The 18,130-nt window shown below is 42.5% G+C and overlaps 1 protein-coding gene across 11 annotated transcripts in view; it reads right to left on the reverse strand.

Annotated features, from left to right (window-relative positions):
• TRAK1 (trafficking kinesin protein 1) overlaps positions 1-18,130 on the reverse strand; it is a 239,844-nt gene that overhangs the window by 33,580 nt on the left and 188,134 nt on the right. For all 11 annotated transcript variants that reach the window (XM_069730123.1, XM_069730122.1, XM_069730118.1 and 8 more), the window contains 9 exons: positions 15,412-15,512; positions 10,067-10,175; positions 9,568-9,646; positions 9,256-9,386; positions 7,408-7,482; positions 7,020-7,157; positions 6,198-6,274; positions 2,199-2,441; positions 1,246-1,565 (listed from right to left, as the gene is read on the reverse strand). In XM_069730123.1, the coding sequence (XP_069586224.1) occupies positions 1,246-1,565; positions 2,199-2,441; positions 6,198-6,274; positions 7,020-7,157; positions 7,408-7,482; positions 9,256-9,386; positions 9,568-9,646; positions 10,067-10,175; positions 15,412-15,512 (1,273 nt within the window). The remainder of the gene's footprint in view (positions 1-1,245; positions 1,566-2,198; positions 2,442-6,197; positions 6,275-7,019; positions 7,158-7,407; positions 7,483-9,255; positions 9,387-9,567; positions 9,647-10,066; positions 10,176-15,411; positions 15,513-18,130) is intronic.

Consider the following 18,130-nt stretch of genomic DNA (forward strand, 5'->3'; position numbering starts at 1 on the left):
GTGCTTTATCATGATGTGAAGCAAATTTATTAAGACGCTCATTGAAAATACTCAAGTCTGCTTATTTTAGCCTGTTTTTGCCTCACCACCTAATCGGTACAATGCAAACTTCATCGTAAAATAACTGTCTTACTGTCCCAAGAATTTACCCTCCATCTGCCAAGTTTATGACAGCTTTGGAAAGGACATCTGAGGTTACAGTGAGAAATGGCAAAAAGCTGGAAAGAGCATCCTCGAAGTATAAAAAAATAAAGTAATTAAAAATAAATTGCTTATTACCTTTAACTACCACATTAAAACTATTTTTGTCTAGACAAGTAATCAGTACAATATAATAAAATGGTCACCATGCTGCCACACTGAAGGAGACCTGCCCTACAATGTTAATTGGCCTGGTACCTGTAAGCATGTGCAGAAGAAGCTCTGCCCTTTACCTAGAGTATTAATAGGCTGAGTGCCTGTGAGCATGTGCAGTAGGATGGTGGGCTGATGGGACCTGGAAATAACCTATACCATGTAGTAGCTTACTACCAGGTCACAACAGACAAAAATCAGAAACACCGTGGGCAACAGTGGGAGCAGCCTCACTGGTATCGCCAGTGCTACAACAAAATATCCAGTTAGCCCATCTCCCCACAGATAAAGGAAGGTGGCGGAACTCTCTACTGCACATGCTCACAGGCACCTGGTCTACTAACATTCTAGGACAGGTTTCTGTCAGTGTAACAAGGCAGAGGACATGTTAATGCACTACAGCAATTATCTTACAAGACAATAGAAACAGGATTTGCTTATTAAACGTATATCGTCATTGAAAATAAACATTTTTTTATTCATCAGGAACCCCTTTAACAATGAACATTTCACAATAAAGTGCCTGAGAAGAATAATGATAATTTTCAGCGGCATAGATGTCAAGGGGCTTAGGCATTGTTGGAAACTTACATTTTACTGCTTAAAAAAAAGTATTGGTAAATTACCAACCATGAATAATGACGGCACTGCTACAAATCTATAAAAACGATCAGATTATAAACACTAACTTACACCTTGTGCAACTGTGGATTAATTTTGTACCGCTACATACATGACCATTAGACTAAAATATCTCAAACCAGCAGCGGGGATGGCTATCTCTAAAGTAGAAGGAGTGTGTATTATGTAAAGTGCCTGCTTTCTGGTGATGTATAAGAGACCACAAGGAGTCACTAAGCAAAACATAGAAGGGCCGGGGCCCCTTGTCACCTTCTAGGGGCTTCACAATCTGAAGTTTCTCTGGCAGGTAAGATCGGCTGCTGAAGGACATTCCTGAGATGCCGGTGAACTCCGATAGCCTGGAGGAGTGGGTACCCAAGGACATGATGCTTTCTGTAGGTGTTAAAGATCCGCTGTGAAGTTCTCCCTTTTCAGCTAGGCTGCGCAACTTCCGTTCTTGATCATCTTCAAAGAACTTGCGCTCCAGGAGGTAGTTCTCACGCCGAAGGGACAACCGTCGTAGGGCTGTCTCAAGGTCGTTAGAACCTGGTGTTCCTGGTGTGCCAGGCTTCTTGTTCTTATCGTCATCACTAAAAACAAAAGCGGACAGCAAAAGACTGATGAGGATGGGAGACATCTACCCATTTATGAAGGAAAACAATGTTTAGTGCATTAATGCATTAGTCTTTTTCAGGAGTTTTCTGAGCAGAAACTCAATGTGCGTAATTCATCACGATCAGCGTTTTGGAACAGATGCTGCTGATTTATTAAAGATGCTTTGTGAATTAGGCAAGGCGTGTAGTGGCATGGCCCGCTATGTGCTCCTCACCACAAATCTTACTCTAGCTTCTGCTGGAGTAAGATTTGTGGCGTAGTGAACGCCACCACTCGTTAAGAATTTGACAAGTGAGAGAGACCAAGCCCCAGCTCCCATAACATACTGCTCAAGAACAAGTTCACAATATCAATAAATGCAAAGTGACACATGGTCCAATATTACACGCAACACTATTAGAACTCCAAAAATCAGAGAATTTAACGTTCCTTATCAATGTTTTTGGACCACTTACCACCTGAAATAACATGATTAAAAAAAAACACAAACATACAGTGACTTTCAGATAACACTAAGTAAATATGTACTAGGTTTATGCCATAATTTATGCTAAACAGACACTAAATAATGCTACATTATTCTGTAGAGCCAGTAACTAGCCACTAACCTGTTATCAGGGGTCTCAGTTTCCAATATAATGCTATTGGTTTTGTTATCTATGACAATATTAGAAATATCTCCTCCATAAAGACTGGAGCGTGGCGTGCTGACACAGCTAGACATTAGAGAGTTCACTGCCGAGGACTGGTTAGAACCGGGGATGTTCATTGGAGAAGGCGCCAGAGACCTCTGCTTCACTACGTGGTTCACATTCCGCACAGTTTCAAATACACGTTTTTGGTGATTGCCACTAGGAGAAAAACACATTTCATAAAGCCATAAAATATGCAAGAAAAAAAAAAATCAAGAAGGTCATTCTGCATACATTGTATCAGGAAGAACAGATACGGCACGGAGGCTCAGTGTTTAGAACTGCAGCCGTGCAGCGCTGGAGTCCTGGGTTCAAATCCCACCAAGGACAATATCTGCAAGGAGTTTGTATGTTCTCCCCGTGTTTGCGTGGGTTTCCTCCGGGCACTCCGGTTTCCTCCCACATTTCAAAGACATACTGATAGGGAATTTAGATTATGAGCCCCAACGGGGACAGGGATGATAATGTGTGCAACCTGTAAAGCACTGCGGAATATGTTAGCGCTATATAAAAAGATTATTATTATTTCTAAGGTGCATGCACATGTGTAAGACATCGCTTAGTTTTCTATAGAACCCTAAATTATGTTTTTAAGTGGTCCTGTCACTTTTATTCCCACCATTAAATCTGCCATATGGTTCCAGAGATACAATCCTTTCCATTAAAGGGACCGTGTCACAATTTTTATTTTTGTATTAATTGCCATATTGATTATATATACATTTATTAGACTACAAAATGAAATGTAGTGTTTAAACAATTATTTTTTATTTAGCCAATGGGGGCAGCAATTTTTATCCACTGGTGTGTGTCAGAACACGACACTTAAACACCTCAAATAGGGCGACCCAAGGCCATAGGAGTGTGCGGTCTGTGTACAACCTCGTCACCCATACTGTGGCTGCCTCAGCTGTGAATGCTCCCTAGGGCTGTCCAGTTAACAGCTGTGGGGGGCGCCAGGTGCCATTTTATTGTAGCCCAGAACTGAGCTCTGAGCTATAATTTTCTGTACACTCAGTGTTCAGCAGCGAGCGGTGAGAGGAGGTCTGGGCAGCAGAGGTGAAGAGCACCAGGCAGCAGACTGGTATTGTACTACTAATACCAGGCTACCAAGGCGTTCTCAATAGTGGAGGAAGTCACTGCTGAAGTCTTGCTCTGAGCGGTGAGAACAGGACTGTCATGGTGGCTTCTTCCAGCAGAGAGTACAGGTCGGTAGTCTGACATCAGTAATACAATGCCAGGCCGCCCAACTCTTCAGAGCACAGCAGAGAAATCATCCTGCTGTGTGCTCGGAACGCTGACTCACCTCTGCTATGTCGGTGTAAAGCCTCAATAACTAAGTAACTTCTTATGATGCGCCCTGCAGACAGGAGTAAACCCTCATTCAGACGTCCCTGCATTAGACATCTGTATGAGGCTTTACACTGACTGAGCAGAGCCATGTGTCTAGTCCCTTTATGTGCGATATATTTCAAGTATCTAATCCCATCAAGTGAGATACGGTCTATGTATCTAATCCTATCATGTCTGAGTATCCACTAAGCTGTGACAGAGTGAGCAGTACAGTGCCAACTACCAGACTCAGTGCTGCCAGCCGTCCTCTGTGACAATGTTCACATCTCAGTATCACATAGCAGCCAACTAAAAGTCTCCGCACTGTGATCCTAATCTTCATCCTCCCTTATCCTTTTACAAACATATAGAAGGGGAATTCACTGTGACGCCACATACACATATGCTGCAGCAGTAATGCAAGCCAGCGGTACACTTCGTTTTCATAGCAAATTTCAGTAACTGCTCCCCCTAGTGTTTAAGTGTTAAAATACCAACACTAATTTATTTTTCATATTTTACACCATTAACCATTTAAAAAAAATGTTTTTTTAAACATGAAATACCGGTACTTAAAAAAATTCAATAGTGGAATATTTTTTAATGACATTTTTTAAGTGATAATTTTTAATGGTCTTTACAATTGGAAGTTGCTCATATGGTGACCATCTTTAATCTCCTTAAAGAGAATCCTGTAACCACTGCCCCCTTGGTAAAGACCATAAAAATGAGCTCAAAAAAAAAAAAAAAAAAAAGCCAAGACATCTGGATCTGTATGGCAGATTAAAGAAAAAAAACAAAGACAAAAAAATAAAAACAGAACACTCAGAAGAAGAGGGAAAGAAAGAAGAGAAAAAAACTGACCAATTTTCAAACAGATCCTTTTTAACCCTTTCATGCACATTACACACACACAGGGTGCACCAGTATGGAGCAGGCTCTAAGGCCGGGGTCACACTAGCGTATTGCATCGGATGCGATATGCTAATGACACTCGGCTCCTGCTCGCAGCAGAGCGTCATGCGTCTGTGTGCCGATTCTCTCGCACAGGGAGGATCGGAGCACAGCTGCGGAGGCGGCGGCGAAACAAATTTCTCCATCTCCTCCATTGCTGGGGTCCGCTTATAACGCACAGCACTCTGATAATATCCGAGTGGTGTGCGCTGTCTCACTCGCACCCATAGGCTTATATGGGTGCGAGTGAGCCGAGAGTTTTCCTTGGCCTGAGACAATCGCAGCATGCTGCGATTGTCTCGGACCGAGAAAAATGGCAGACAAAAAGTCGGCTGCTGGGAGCTGCCCCATAACTTAATATTGGTCTGAGTGCAATGCGATTTTTTTATCGCATTGCACTCAGTCGTTTAAAACGCCAGTGTGACCCCAGCCTAAAGGTAATACACAGCCAGCATCTGCCTGCGACAATCGATGCTGGTCATGACAGCAGTAGTTAACCAGCAGCGGCCATTCAGAGACAGATGATTAGCAGAGCAGTAAGGACCAGCTGAAGGCCTTTACCCTCATCTTGGTTCTCCTCGGAAGCTCAAATACAAGCTGACAATGATTTATGCTATATACTGCAATACTTTGCTTAGAAAATGTACTGCAATACCAATCAAACTATTCCAGGTGAAAAGTCCCCTAGCGGGACTAACAAGACAAAAAGGTTAAACACCCACCAAAAAACATGAGTTCAAATCACTCAGTTATCCAAGTTTTAAAATAAAATAAATAAAATAATACTAATAACAAACATATTTGTTATTGCAGGATCCAGAAAAGGCCGATCTATCAAAGTATGATATAAACCAAGTGCTGAACACCTAAAAAAAAAATAAAAGTGTAATGCCAGTTTGCGGTGTTTCAGTCCATGCAGTTCCCCCAAAGAATGCAATAAAATGCGATCAATACACGTTGTTTGTACATTAAAATGCTAGGGATAAAAACTAAAGTTTGCTTTTGTTTTTGCCAAGAACTACTTAGAAAAATACGGTGTCTACAGGCATTAGAAAATTAGATAATGCCGACTTTTTTTTTTTTATCATAGAATACAGAATTGTTTTCCATTACTTATACAAGAAATAAATAAATAAATTAGACACGTTTGGTATTGGCGTAAATGTACTGATCTGGAGAAGTATGTTGACGGGTCACTTTGGATTTTTTCCCCTAATTTTTTAGAACTGGTTATGATAAAAAGAACGGTATCATTAAAAACTACAACTCATCCCACAATAAGAGGCCTTAATCGTCTAGAGTGATACAGAAATAAAAAGTTATGGACAAAGGGGAGGAAAAAAATGTAAAGCGCAAAACCGGAAACGCAGAGGGGAAAAAAAAGGGATCTTCTTGCTCGACTATGACATATTGGGACACCATTTCTCTACAGTAACAAATCTCAGTTTAGGCTTTAGAGCTTGCCCACACCACCATGAGGAATCTCTTGTTCGGGAGTAGCGCTTACTTTACCAGATAGTATATCCATGCAAAGACTGGCAGGAAGAAACACATTATTATTAGGTAAGAAAATAACCATTCAGAAAGACCCCTGGTACAAGATCATAAAGTACACAAAGCACATCTTACTTCATCTCCGGAGAGTCCACATCATCAATTTGCAGCTCTTTCCTCATCGATCCCTCTATCTCAGCTGCTAAGGAGTCCTATTGACCAAAAATAAAATAGATCCGTCACAATAATCATATCCTACATACATATGATATGGAGGCGGAAACACACGGACATCCAATAACAATAAGAACGCCATGAATACAATATCATAAGCCTCATCATTGCTCATGTAGTCTCCGATCTATAGTGTAACTACAGGAGACACTCAGCTAAGGAAGAGCAAAACAATATCATCTGGCATTCAATTTACTGATAAAGTAATGAATACTGAACTAAAAGAAAGCTAACCAAGATGTAGCATATGATCAGATATGGAAGGATTAAAAACGGCAGAAAAGGTTTTCCATTTTATCACTAGCGCCTCTTGGCTGAACATTAGTGCATTGTTATAATATTTTTGCATTTCATATTTCACTAAATAGTAGAACAATGCTTCCTTATAGAAATGAGCATGTACAAAGTGGAAGCGGATATTCTGCTCCTGGCCCATTGTATCAGCAGTCTGCACAGTGTCCAATGCGCAGCTATAAAATTACCATTGTCTTCAGTTTTAGGGGAATTAGATATTGGACCAGTATATGGAGTGGGTCCCGTTTCCTTCACTGTTTTGGGTTGTTCCACCTCGTTAATATGAAAGTAATTTAGTGTGAAAGTAATAAAGCAAAAAAATTATCTATATAATAAAGTATAACTATTCTTAACAAAGTATATGCAAATAGCAGAAAAGTGTTTTCACCCAGTGGAAAATTAATATTGCAGTGCCTATTCCTTACTCACCATGGGGAAAACGCCCAGCGTGTGATATCGTCGGGAAATGACATTTGGCATAGTTTTATTTCGAAGGTTCTTTAGCTCTTCCTGCGCCTCTTGAAGCATTTCCATGCACTCTGCATACTTGTCCTCCAGCTCCCGCAACTACGCCAAACAGAAAGAAGAGGAATCGTTCCCAAAGGGCAATTGGAAAGGCGAATAATACAATGTAATTAAAGGCTAATATTACGTATAGTTTTGCTCCATCTTTGTCAATTATTTTTTTTTAAGAAATAGTGCTTTGTGTAGAACATTTAAATTCATGGCTATGTACAAAAACCAAAAGGCCACGCCAGATCTACACTGCTAAAAAGAGGAGAGCTGGAGCCGCTCTTTCCCAAACCAGTACTCTTACCTCTGCTGTAAGCTGGCGCTGGGCATCTTTTGCAGCCCCAAGATGTTGCACAAGTTCCTCATTTTCTACTGTATACTGTAAGGAGAAAAAAAACTATCAGAATACATTGTAAAGTAGAATAATCTCCAACGGGTAAGAAAGTACTCAAAGGACGATTGGCACAGTGCACACCAGTCCCACTGTAGGGACTCGCTGCAGTACGAGTCACCTAACTCTACTAATAATGTAGGTGTATGTTACCTGGCATGTGCCGCCAGCAGAAATGTACAAGTCAGTGACGGAAGCACATTCTGTATAGCTGCATACACTTAAGGGGTGGAACGTCCCTCCACCATAGGATCTAGTATGAGCAACATTCAAAATTAATCAATATTGCATGTGTACTGTGAAATGTATATTGTTCAAATGTGAAGTTTACGTTAGAAGGGGTTGCTCAGCACTAAAATATTTTGCAAAAACCATCCAGCATTAGAAAAAAATAAACCTATCCACCTCACCTTAACGACCTTCCACTTTTCCTCTTCCAACAATGCTGGGTCTCCCGCGGTGCTTCCGCTTCTGGCTGGACACGTGATCACTGCAGCCAATCATTGACCGCAGTGGTCTCCTGCCTGTACAGCCGGAGTCAGATGTACAGACACTGGCTATCCTGTTCTGGCTCTATGGACATGAGATGTACAGACACTGGCTATCCTGTTCTGGCTCTATGGACATGAGATGTACAGACACTGGCTATCCTATTCTGGCTCTATGGACGTGAGACGTACAGACACTGGATATCCTATTCTGGCTCTATGGACATGAGATGTACAGACACTGGCTATCCTGTTCTGGCTCTATGGACGTGAGACGTACAGACACTGGCTATCCTGTTCTGGCTCTATGAATATGAGATGTACAGACACTGGCTATCCTATTCTGGCTCTATGGACGTGAGACTTACAGACACTGGATATCCTATTCTGGTTCTATGGACGTGAGACGTACAGACACTGGATATCCTATTCTGGCTCTATTGGACGTGAGACGTACAGACACTTGCTATTCTGTTCTGGCTCTATGGACGTGAGATGTACAGACACTGGATATCCTGTTCTGGCTCTATGGATGTGAGTCGTACAGACACTGGCTATCCTGTTCTGGCTCTATGGACGTGAGATGTACAGACACTGGATATCCTGTTCTGGCTCTATGGATGTGAGTCGTACAGACACTGGCTATCCTGTTCTGGCTCTATGGACGTGAGATGTACAGACACTGGATATCCTGTTCTGGCCCTATGGACGTGAGATGTACAGACACTGGCTATCCTGTTCTGGCTCTATGGACGTGAGATGCACAGACACTGGCTATCCTGTTCTGGCTCTATGGACGTGAGACGTACAGACAATGGCTATCCTTTTCTGGCTCTATGGACGTGAGACGTACTGGACACTGGTTGTAGCCAATAATTGGCTGCAGTAGCCGTATGTCTGTCCATCCAGGACGAGGAAGCATGGTAAGTAGCAGGGGACCAGTGGATAAGGCGAGTATAATTTATCATTTTACAGCATGCTGACAGACATTTATACAATTCTTTTTCTGCCAAGGTTTCTCACACCTTCTGTTGAGGTTCCACCAAGATTTCAGTCACTGTTGGCAGCCAAAGTAAAGCTTTCATCGCTATTCTTACCGCCAAACTAGCAGAGACCATCATGGATGCTAGGATAAGTCAATGGCATTGAACAAAGAATTCCTTTTTTCAGTTTAAATGGTATGTGGCAATTCTCAGCGACACAGGGTCACATCTGGACAGATCGCACTATTGGATGTCCACACTAACCAAACTGGATGCCTTCCAATACTTACTGCTTTAGCCTTTTTCTGAATATCGACAATCTGAGAAAGCAGGTGCGTGATCTCTTCTTGTTGCCGAGCAGCATCTTCGGTTTTCTTTGCCAACTCCTCGGATATGCTGACAATTTGGATGTTGGCATCCCCTAAAAAACAGAGGTCAAAAAGGTCAATATAAAAACAATGCATGAACATACAAAAAGACGTTAAGACTTTATTCTAGGTATTCAGCTTTTCATGGCGGAAAAGGACATATTACTAGAGTCTCCATGGACATGGCAGAATGTAATGAATGCAAAGTATCTGCAATTTTAATAGATGACCTACTTAGTTCCTTCACACAATCATTGACAAGCTGCTGTTCCTTCTCTTCATATGTGATGGTCTCGGTTTGCAGATGACACGCCTGTGACAAGAAGGATTAAAATAAGAAGTCTCATTAAAGGGGGAATCCATTATATACGTATATATACATACACAAGATTGTTTTGAATTGGTCTAATGAGGATTTCTATCACTTAAATTCAAGAAAAATTAAGAAAAGACAGATCTGTAATTTTATTACAGGCTTTTCTATGTAATAGGACACAAATTTAGATCTCCAAAACACATTCTACTAAGAAACCAGTGGGGACAATAATAGGTAGCCATTATGGAGTCTTAACGGGTTTCACCATAAAGAATTACAATTAAAATTTCCATCCAAGACCAGTAAGAAAAAGGTGTAGTGCATTCAATCAGTCACTAGGTGTCAGTAACACATCAAACTTTGCACTGAGAATTAGCAGCCACAGGGTATAATGGAAGAAATCCCTGCAATTCTCACCTCCGAACGCAGAACTATGTTCTCATCCTCAAGGTCTTTCAGTTTCTTATGTAGGGAGTCAAAGTGGAAATAGTTTTGGACGGATGTTGAAGACTCATTCCTCTTTAAGCTTTAAGAAAAAAGAGAAAGTAAACATTGACTATTTTAAAAGGTTTAACAATCATCCTCTAAACTGTATTGCAATATGATCTGTCAGAAGACTGGTTCTGTAAGGTTTTCCATATGGGGAAAAATTCATCCAGAATCAATGTAAAGTCACATCCAAAAAGGGAGTGGCTGAAACATTTAGAGGCACCCCATGGGGCGGATTTGCTGTAGATCTCTGCAGTGGACTAGAATACAAGGCAACTAGATGATATTGCACAAATTGGAGAAAAAGCAGGATTTCATATCCCACACTAACCATTGCGTTGCCGAATTGCTGCAGATTTTTGCCAATTTCAATACAGTGGAGATGAAATCTACGGTGATCGTGCTGCATGGTTTGTATGGAAACGTACGCAGATTATGCTGCAGGTTCACCACAGGATTTCCATTATGTGACCTTATCCATAAAGGAAGAACAGTAAACCTACCAATGACGTGTAAAAGATATGATAAAGCTGTCAAGCAGCACCATTTTCTCCCTGTTCCTCAAGCATTCAACCTTAGCGTGTGTTTACATTGAATAAACATGCCTAGGAACTCGTCTCCCAAATTATCTGACTTAACAGGCTGCCGATGACCAGAAAAATTAGCAAATTTACTGAAAAATCACTCGGCAGCACGTTGTCCTGTGTAAACAAGACCTGTGCTGCCGAGAACAATGATATTGCATACGAACAAAGCAATCAAATTAAAGATTGTTCTGTGCACATGGAAGTGCGGTCAGCCTGTCTAAACAGGCGACTATTCCACCGTCAAATGGCTTCCATGTAGCAGATTACTGGTAGATTTACTTCTTATTTTAACAGCAGTGCGTCGGCCAGTGTACAAATGCCTTTATAGAAATGCTGAAGGGCATAAAGGGGTTAATATGCTGCTGAAGTACCATTTTTCTCTGGTAACTGCAGAGGGCACTGCGGCTTAGAAAGGGCAGAGGAGGGAGAGGCTTCTGCTGCAGGCAGTGGTACTGCAGCCACACCGGAGACAGACAGCGAGCAGGACGGAGGAAGACACAACATATTTAGTTCATTGCAGTTAAAACTGAGCAATAAACAAAAAAGGGTAAAAAGGAAAGTAGGAAATGAAGGGATGAATTTGCTGGCGGACTGTTTTTTGTTGCACATTATACAGGGGTTGGACAAAATAATGGAAACACCTAACGTTTTGACATCATAAGCTTCGAACATGTTATAAACATGCAAACTGTGACATATGGTAATGTTTTGTAGTTGATTATTTGTGTTATGTGATGTGTATGTAAATTAACTGTTTGTTTTGCATAATTGTAAGAACATTGATGAGAACCTGATATCAATGTCAGACCTCTCGGATTTTCAAAGAGGCCAAACTGTTGGTGCTCGTATGGCAGGCGCTAGTGTAACAAAGTGCCCGAATGCTTGGCGTGTCAAGAGGTACTGTCTCCAAAGTAATGACTGCGTTTGAAAGAGAATGAAGAAAAGTCCACAGCAAAGCATGGGTCCGGCCAAAACTCCAAGTTGACAGAGAGACCGTCGGACTCTAAAATGAATTGTGAGAGAGGATCGTAAGACCATGGCTCCGAAAATCACTGCTGAGCTCAATGAACACCTACAGAACCCAGTTTCCACGAAAACTGTCCTTCGGGAGCTGCACAAATCTGGATTCCACGGAAGAGCTGCAATTAGAAAACCATTGCTCTCAATGACAAATGTTTCCAAGCGTTTAGAGTGGGGTAGAAATCTCCAGAATTGGCCTCTCACGCAGTGGAAACATGTGATATACTCAGACGAATCATCGTTTACCCTATTTCCGACCTCCGGCCGAGTGAACGTTTGGAGACAGCCGAAAGAAGCATTCCATCCAGACTGCCTTCTCCCAACCGTAAAAATGGTGGAGGTTCTGTGATGATCTGGGGTGCTATTTCATGGAGATCCGCCGGGCCAATGATATCCCTTCATGGAAGAATTAACAGCTGAGATTATTTAGGCATTTTGGGCGACCAAGTGCATCCAATGGTTCAAGCACTGTTCCCGGAGGGGAACATCATCTTACAGGATGATAATGCACCAATTCATACAGCTAGAATCATTAAAGCATGGCACGAGGAACATTCTAATGAAGTTGAGCATTTCATCTGCCCCCACAATCCCAAGACCCCAACATTATTGAGCATTTATGGTCGATTTTAGAGATTCAAGTTAGACGTCGATTTCCGCCGCCATCGTCGCTCAAAGAACTGGAGGGTGTTTTAACTGCAGAATGGGCTAAAATTCCTTTGGAAACAATTCACACCTTGTATGAATCCATACCTCGGAGAATTGAGGCTGTAATCACCGCAAAAGGTGGACCTACACCATATTAAACTAACTTTTGTTGATGTTTCTGGGTGTTTCCATTATTTGATCCAACCCCTGTATAGGTACACACACATAAAGGCACAAGGAACAGTTAACACATAGTTGTCAATTCACACAACGCAGAAATGCAGAGTTTTAAGAGAAAATATTTACAGCGCTTGTCGACTATTGGACAACCCCTTTATCTCTTTCCCGCTGCAGCCAATGTCCATTTTTTTCGCCTCCCTTTTTTCCGACCGCATAGACTTCTGAGGGCTTGGCTTTTGTACTTTTCAATGACACTAGTCACTTTATTATCTAATATACTAGAAAGTGTGAAAAAAAATCCAAAATGCGAAAAAAATTTTGGGAACCAAGTGATCCAGATCACCAAAAAGAGCCAGAGTGGCCATCACTATCTGTGGTACCCTGCTCCCACCACTGAGTAGCAGCGTCATGCCAATCCGTGGTGTGGGGGGCAGGGATATACAGAGCTCAGCATTCAGAGCGCTGCTACATCTGCAGCACAGAAAAATCACAACTGCTTAATCCAGTCATTTCTATCCTTGCCTTTTCCCCTTTCGCATGCCGCTGTTTCTTATTCACAATTTTGGGCTTGTATCGAATACGTTTTTCTGCTTTTCTTGTGGTATGATGCGGTTATTGTGTTGACAGTATGTATGTATGTATGTATGTATGTGTATGTTAAATAGGATATATTTTCCTGTTTTGTATATAGATTTGTCTATCTCGGGGATTATGCAGGATACTTTGACGGTCATGCATTTGCAAGTAAACGGCTAGTGGGTTATTAGGTATTATACCTTGTATTATGGATTTTGACCTATTTTAGTCCATGTTGTGGACTTTAAGTGTTTTTAAATTGTGTTTTGTTCTTTAATAAAGATTTGTCCATTTTTTGTTGATCCCTGGCTATTTGCATATACTTTGCTTGTTGCTGTGCTGGGGAGATAATGGCACTATATAAGGGAGTAAAATATCTAAAATAAACATAGCTGGAATCAGGTCCTCTGCCCCTACACCATGCTGCTTTCAGATAGAGTAGGGAAAACCTGGTGACAGATTCCCCTTTAACGGGCCTAGGGAAACAAAAAAAAACAAACAAACAAAAAAAAAAAAAACAGACTGGCACTGCTCCTCTTTACTCACACAGGGATAGTGGCCCACACTGCAGCGCCAGGCCAGGAGGTTTCCTTTTCTCTCACTTCTCTGGGCCCATTAATAAATAGTTGCTCAGTGATGGACATTGTAATTTCCTGAGAAATACAAGGAATTAACACAATGGACATCGGAAGAGCAGACTATTCCTTTTTGTTCCTCACTTAACTAGGTCCGGTGTTTATTCACAGAATAGAGCCGTTCGCTTAACGAAAAAAGGGGGCACGGTTCAAGGTGAACAATCTATGGTCCAAAAAACACAAAACAAGAAGGTGGGATAAAAATCAGAAAATAAAATGTGTCTAAAATCTGTCAACTTTACCAGCACGAGACCCTGAGAAATTCTGCACTGTGATGTGCAAATGGTCTCTTCAGAGAGGAAGAGGACTAGAACTCTAGTGCCACCTATTGGAAGTAGCAATCCTAACAGTCAGTGTCGACCCTTTAATGAGCCTTGTCACATGACTTAGGATAATAGCCAGACCAGAATCTCAATTTGCAGACACTGTGTTTCGGGGTACTGCCCCTCGTCAGTGCAAAGTGGAGATCTGGTTTGGCTGATTGAGAGGCGTCTGGCCGGGATCCAAGAAGTATCGTTTCTCCTTGCGGAGAGTGAGAAATCTGCCGAGAGACGGCCACACTTCATGGAGAGCGAGTTACAGCAAATCGTTTGGCAGCAACTACTAAAAAACAACTACAACAGAGGTAAAAGTCTATGTACATAAACAGAAAGGTATGCTGGTTATAGGCAGCACGACTTCTGCACGTGTTTCACTGCAGATTGCTTTATGGCATGGAGAAAGGTATTTATAACTGTACTTTGCACAAGAGCAGCATTCACAGGTATACGGGCTCTAATGGGACCCAACGGAATACAGGGATCACATGCCAACATATTACATGGAGCATGGCTTTCAACAACAGAGCCTTAATGTCTGAAAGTTTCAAGTAATCCCTGATTCTGTCAGTTTAACACTATAGATGCCATTTTTAAAGGAAACTATACCATTCAATAAAAGTGACAGGTGTAGATAGCTCCCTCTACCTGCCCATTGATGCCCTGCAAAATGATCCGGGGGTGCCAATGGGTTCCCATGACTGTAGAGACCATGACATAATGGTCAGTGTAAGAAAGAAAAAAAAAGTGGTTTGGAATGCTACAAAGCGATAACAAAAAAAACCTTTAATTTTTTTTTTTATTTATGAAGATCTAAAATAAGGTCCTTAAAGTTGTTGTCAAACTGTAAACATATATTTTAGGCAGGTATTGACTGACAGTAATATGCTGGGGCATGCTCCACTTGGACTACCCCATTTAGAAACCAAAACCCCGCTGCAGCAGTCAGCTGACCAAAAAAGCGCATTATCGGATTTATTTCTCCGATGACGAGCCCTTGTATTCCAGTCTCCTGACCTGTAATTAGCTATAGGGTGCTGTGACTTTGAATGGAGCAAACACACAACACCTGTACGGCGTGCTGTGCTGGATCACTGGGGCGCTGAAAGAGAGTACACCTCACTTAATTATTCTTAATCAGCTACGCCTAAATAAATTAATTAAAAAAAAAAAAATGTATATATATATGTATATATGTGTGCAGATGACAATTCCCAATATAGCAGCTCTTCCCCTGACCGTCGCCCGGCTTTCTACAGATACACCTGTATCTCACAGTAATGGGTCATGGAGAAGTGTCAGAGACTTACGGCGTGGAGCAGATAGACTCAGGCTCGCTCTCTTCAGCTGCGTTGGTGTAGAACTGAAGTAACTCATCTTTCATAGATAATTCATGGCGCAACTGTGATACCTGTAGGTGAAAACGTTAAGAAAATAAGTTTTGTATCACAGGAGTAAATGATACATTTTAGGAACATAACACAGTCAAACAAGCTTTTCTCTCTGTTACATATAAGATTTGGTCCCCCATTGCAGGCGGGCCAGGGCAGTGCTCATCCTGTGCAGGCAATCCTCTGCCCGGTATCCTGGGCACCTCAGCCACTTGCTAGGGCTCCCGGAATAACAAGGCCTAGTCACTATGCAGCATTGCCCTGGTGTGGCATCCAGTATGGTTCCCTGATGCAGCCAGATGATGGTGCTGTTCATTTCAGATCCTGCAAACCTCCGATTGGCATCTTGGGTGCATCTGCCACTTAAAGGAAACCTGTCAGGTCTTCCGTGGCCCCAGAACCACTAGCAGTTGTGTCTGCATATGTCAATTCCCTGCCTAACAGTTATTTTATTACATTACACACAAACAGTTTTTAAAAGAAAGTAATTCTGAAGTCTGTTTATGATCTGTACATGAGAGCTTTGACTAGTCGATGAGGCGTTAGTGTCCCCAGACTAGTCGGCCCACTTAACATGTTGTCACGTCCTGTGAGGCTTGACTTACAAGTGCTGGTGTCATCGCCAGCACTATACATACCTTGCGCATGCGCACAGCTTCTTTCTCTCACTGCATTGATCCTCTGAAGCCAGTTTCAGAGAGGCGCACTGCACATGATTGGTTGTGAAGAAGACTTACGGTCATGTGTAGTGCGCCTCTCTGAGCTGGCATGCGCACATCCGACATCAGAGGATCAAAGCAGTGAGGGGAAAAAGCACGAGCATGTGCGAGGTATGTATAGCGATGGCGGTGATGCCGACACTGCGTGTGATAACATGCTAAGTGGGCCGACTAGTCTGGGGACACTAACGCCCCATCAACTAGACAAAGGCCTGATGTACATAAATGGACGTTAGAGATCTGTTTGTGTGTGTAATGTAATAAAGGGACTGTTAGGGGATTAAGCTGTGTAGACAACGGCTGGTGGTTCTGGTGGACGGGGGACCTGACCGGCTCCCTTCAACTCACAATGGGCTGCTTTGGGTTCTGCTGATGTGTTCTTTATTTAAAACAAGAAAAACACCATTGTACGCACTATAATTTTGTCCCCATATAAATTCCAGGTTTAACTTTTTCTTTTGAAAAGGAACTCTATCTAAAAATAACAAAATTAGCCCAACTTCTTCCCTACCGCACCAGCTCTGCTCAGGTCTCTGCTGACTACAATTACAGAATGCAGCAACAAGCCAGGAGTGATCAGTAAGGCAAACCCCTCCATGCAGCTACACAAGAAGCCAAAGCCGGCAGACATCTGTAAGCCAAATATCCAGCTTCACCATGTTCCTTATAGGCCACAGCTTTCCCAGCCTGCAAGTTACACAGGTGATGATGACCAATATATGTTGGGAATGTAGCAAAACCAGACGCCAGTGAAAAAGAAGTTATACACAGCGCAGGCATCAAGTGACCCATGGCAAAACACGGAAAACAGGCAGAATCAGTAATGCAACTAGTGGAACTGGTGAGGAAAGTCTTTAATGTCTGAAAGGTTAAAGGAGTTGTCCAGTAAAGATCATATTACCACCAATCCACAGAGGTGATAACTTATTGATTGATGTGGCCCAATATGCAGAAGAGAGAAACTTGAATCCCAAAGGGGCACTTTCACGCCCTAGAATGAAACCGCAGTGCCCAAGCCCAATCATCACTGCATTCATTCCCTGGGGATGCCTGAAATAAAGGGGACAGGAAATAAATGGAGCTGCGGTCAAGAATGTGTACGGCCTCTCCACTCTAATGGGGATAAAAGTGGACCATTCTGCAGTTTGGTGAGTGTGCCAGGGGTCAAACCTCCACGATCAATAATGCCCCCACGTGCGCAGTTGGCTGAGAGAGTTGAACTCTGAGGCAGATTATGAAGACGCGATATCCCTGCACTGCTACGTAGCTGCTCCGGGGCCCGTGCCAGTGTCTGCACCGTGCCCATCCTGGATGCCCATATAGTTAAAAGCAATGATGAGAGAGGGAGTTTCAGCTGACGCTCCCACCATTATTCCTCCTTGGTATCTGATTTCTAAGCGCAGCGGGAGCCATGACATCACTACATGCTCTGAGATGTGCGGGTGCTTCAGAGTGCTCGCTGTAGAGACCTGAGCAGTGGGAACATTGTGGTAGCTGGAATACTGTATGGATGACTTTGGGGAGAGCCTTATACTGCATGTAAGCCCATTATACTGCATGAAGGGCTGTGTGTGTGTGTGTGTGTATGTGTGTGTGTGTGTGTGGGGGGGGGGTGTCACAGTTGGGGGACTATACTGTGTTGAGGTCACCAGTTTTCCTAGTGAGTTGAGCGGTGGGGTACAGTAGATTCATCATACTGTGCGTCTGGAGAATACTGTGGAGGAATATCTGAAAGTGTTTATGGGGTACTTTTGATGACATCATACTTTATAAGCGCAATGAAAAGGGAACCTAAGGCTTCAGTAGTAGGAAAATTAGAGGGTACACAGTACCACACAGTAGGTGCAGTCATAGGGACACATACGGCAGCAGCGGCTCAGTATTGGGGTATCAGATGCAGTAATAGGGACACATGGCAG

This window comes from Ranitomeya imitator, chromosome 6, assembly GCF_032444005.1.
Source record: "Ranitomeya imitator isolate aRanImi1 chromosome 6, aRanImi1.pri, whole genome shotgun sequence".
NCBI classification, from domain to species: Eukaryota; Metazoa; Chordata; class Amphibia; order Anura; family Dendrobatidae; genus Ranitomeya; species Ranitomeya imitator.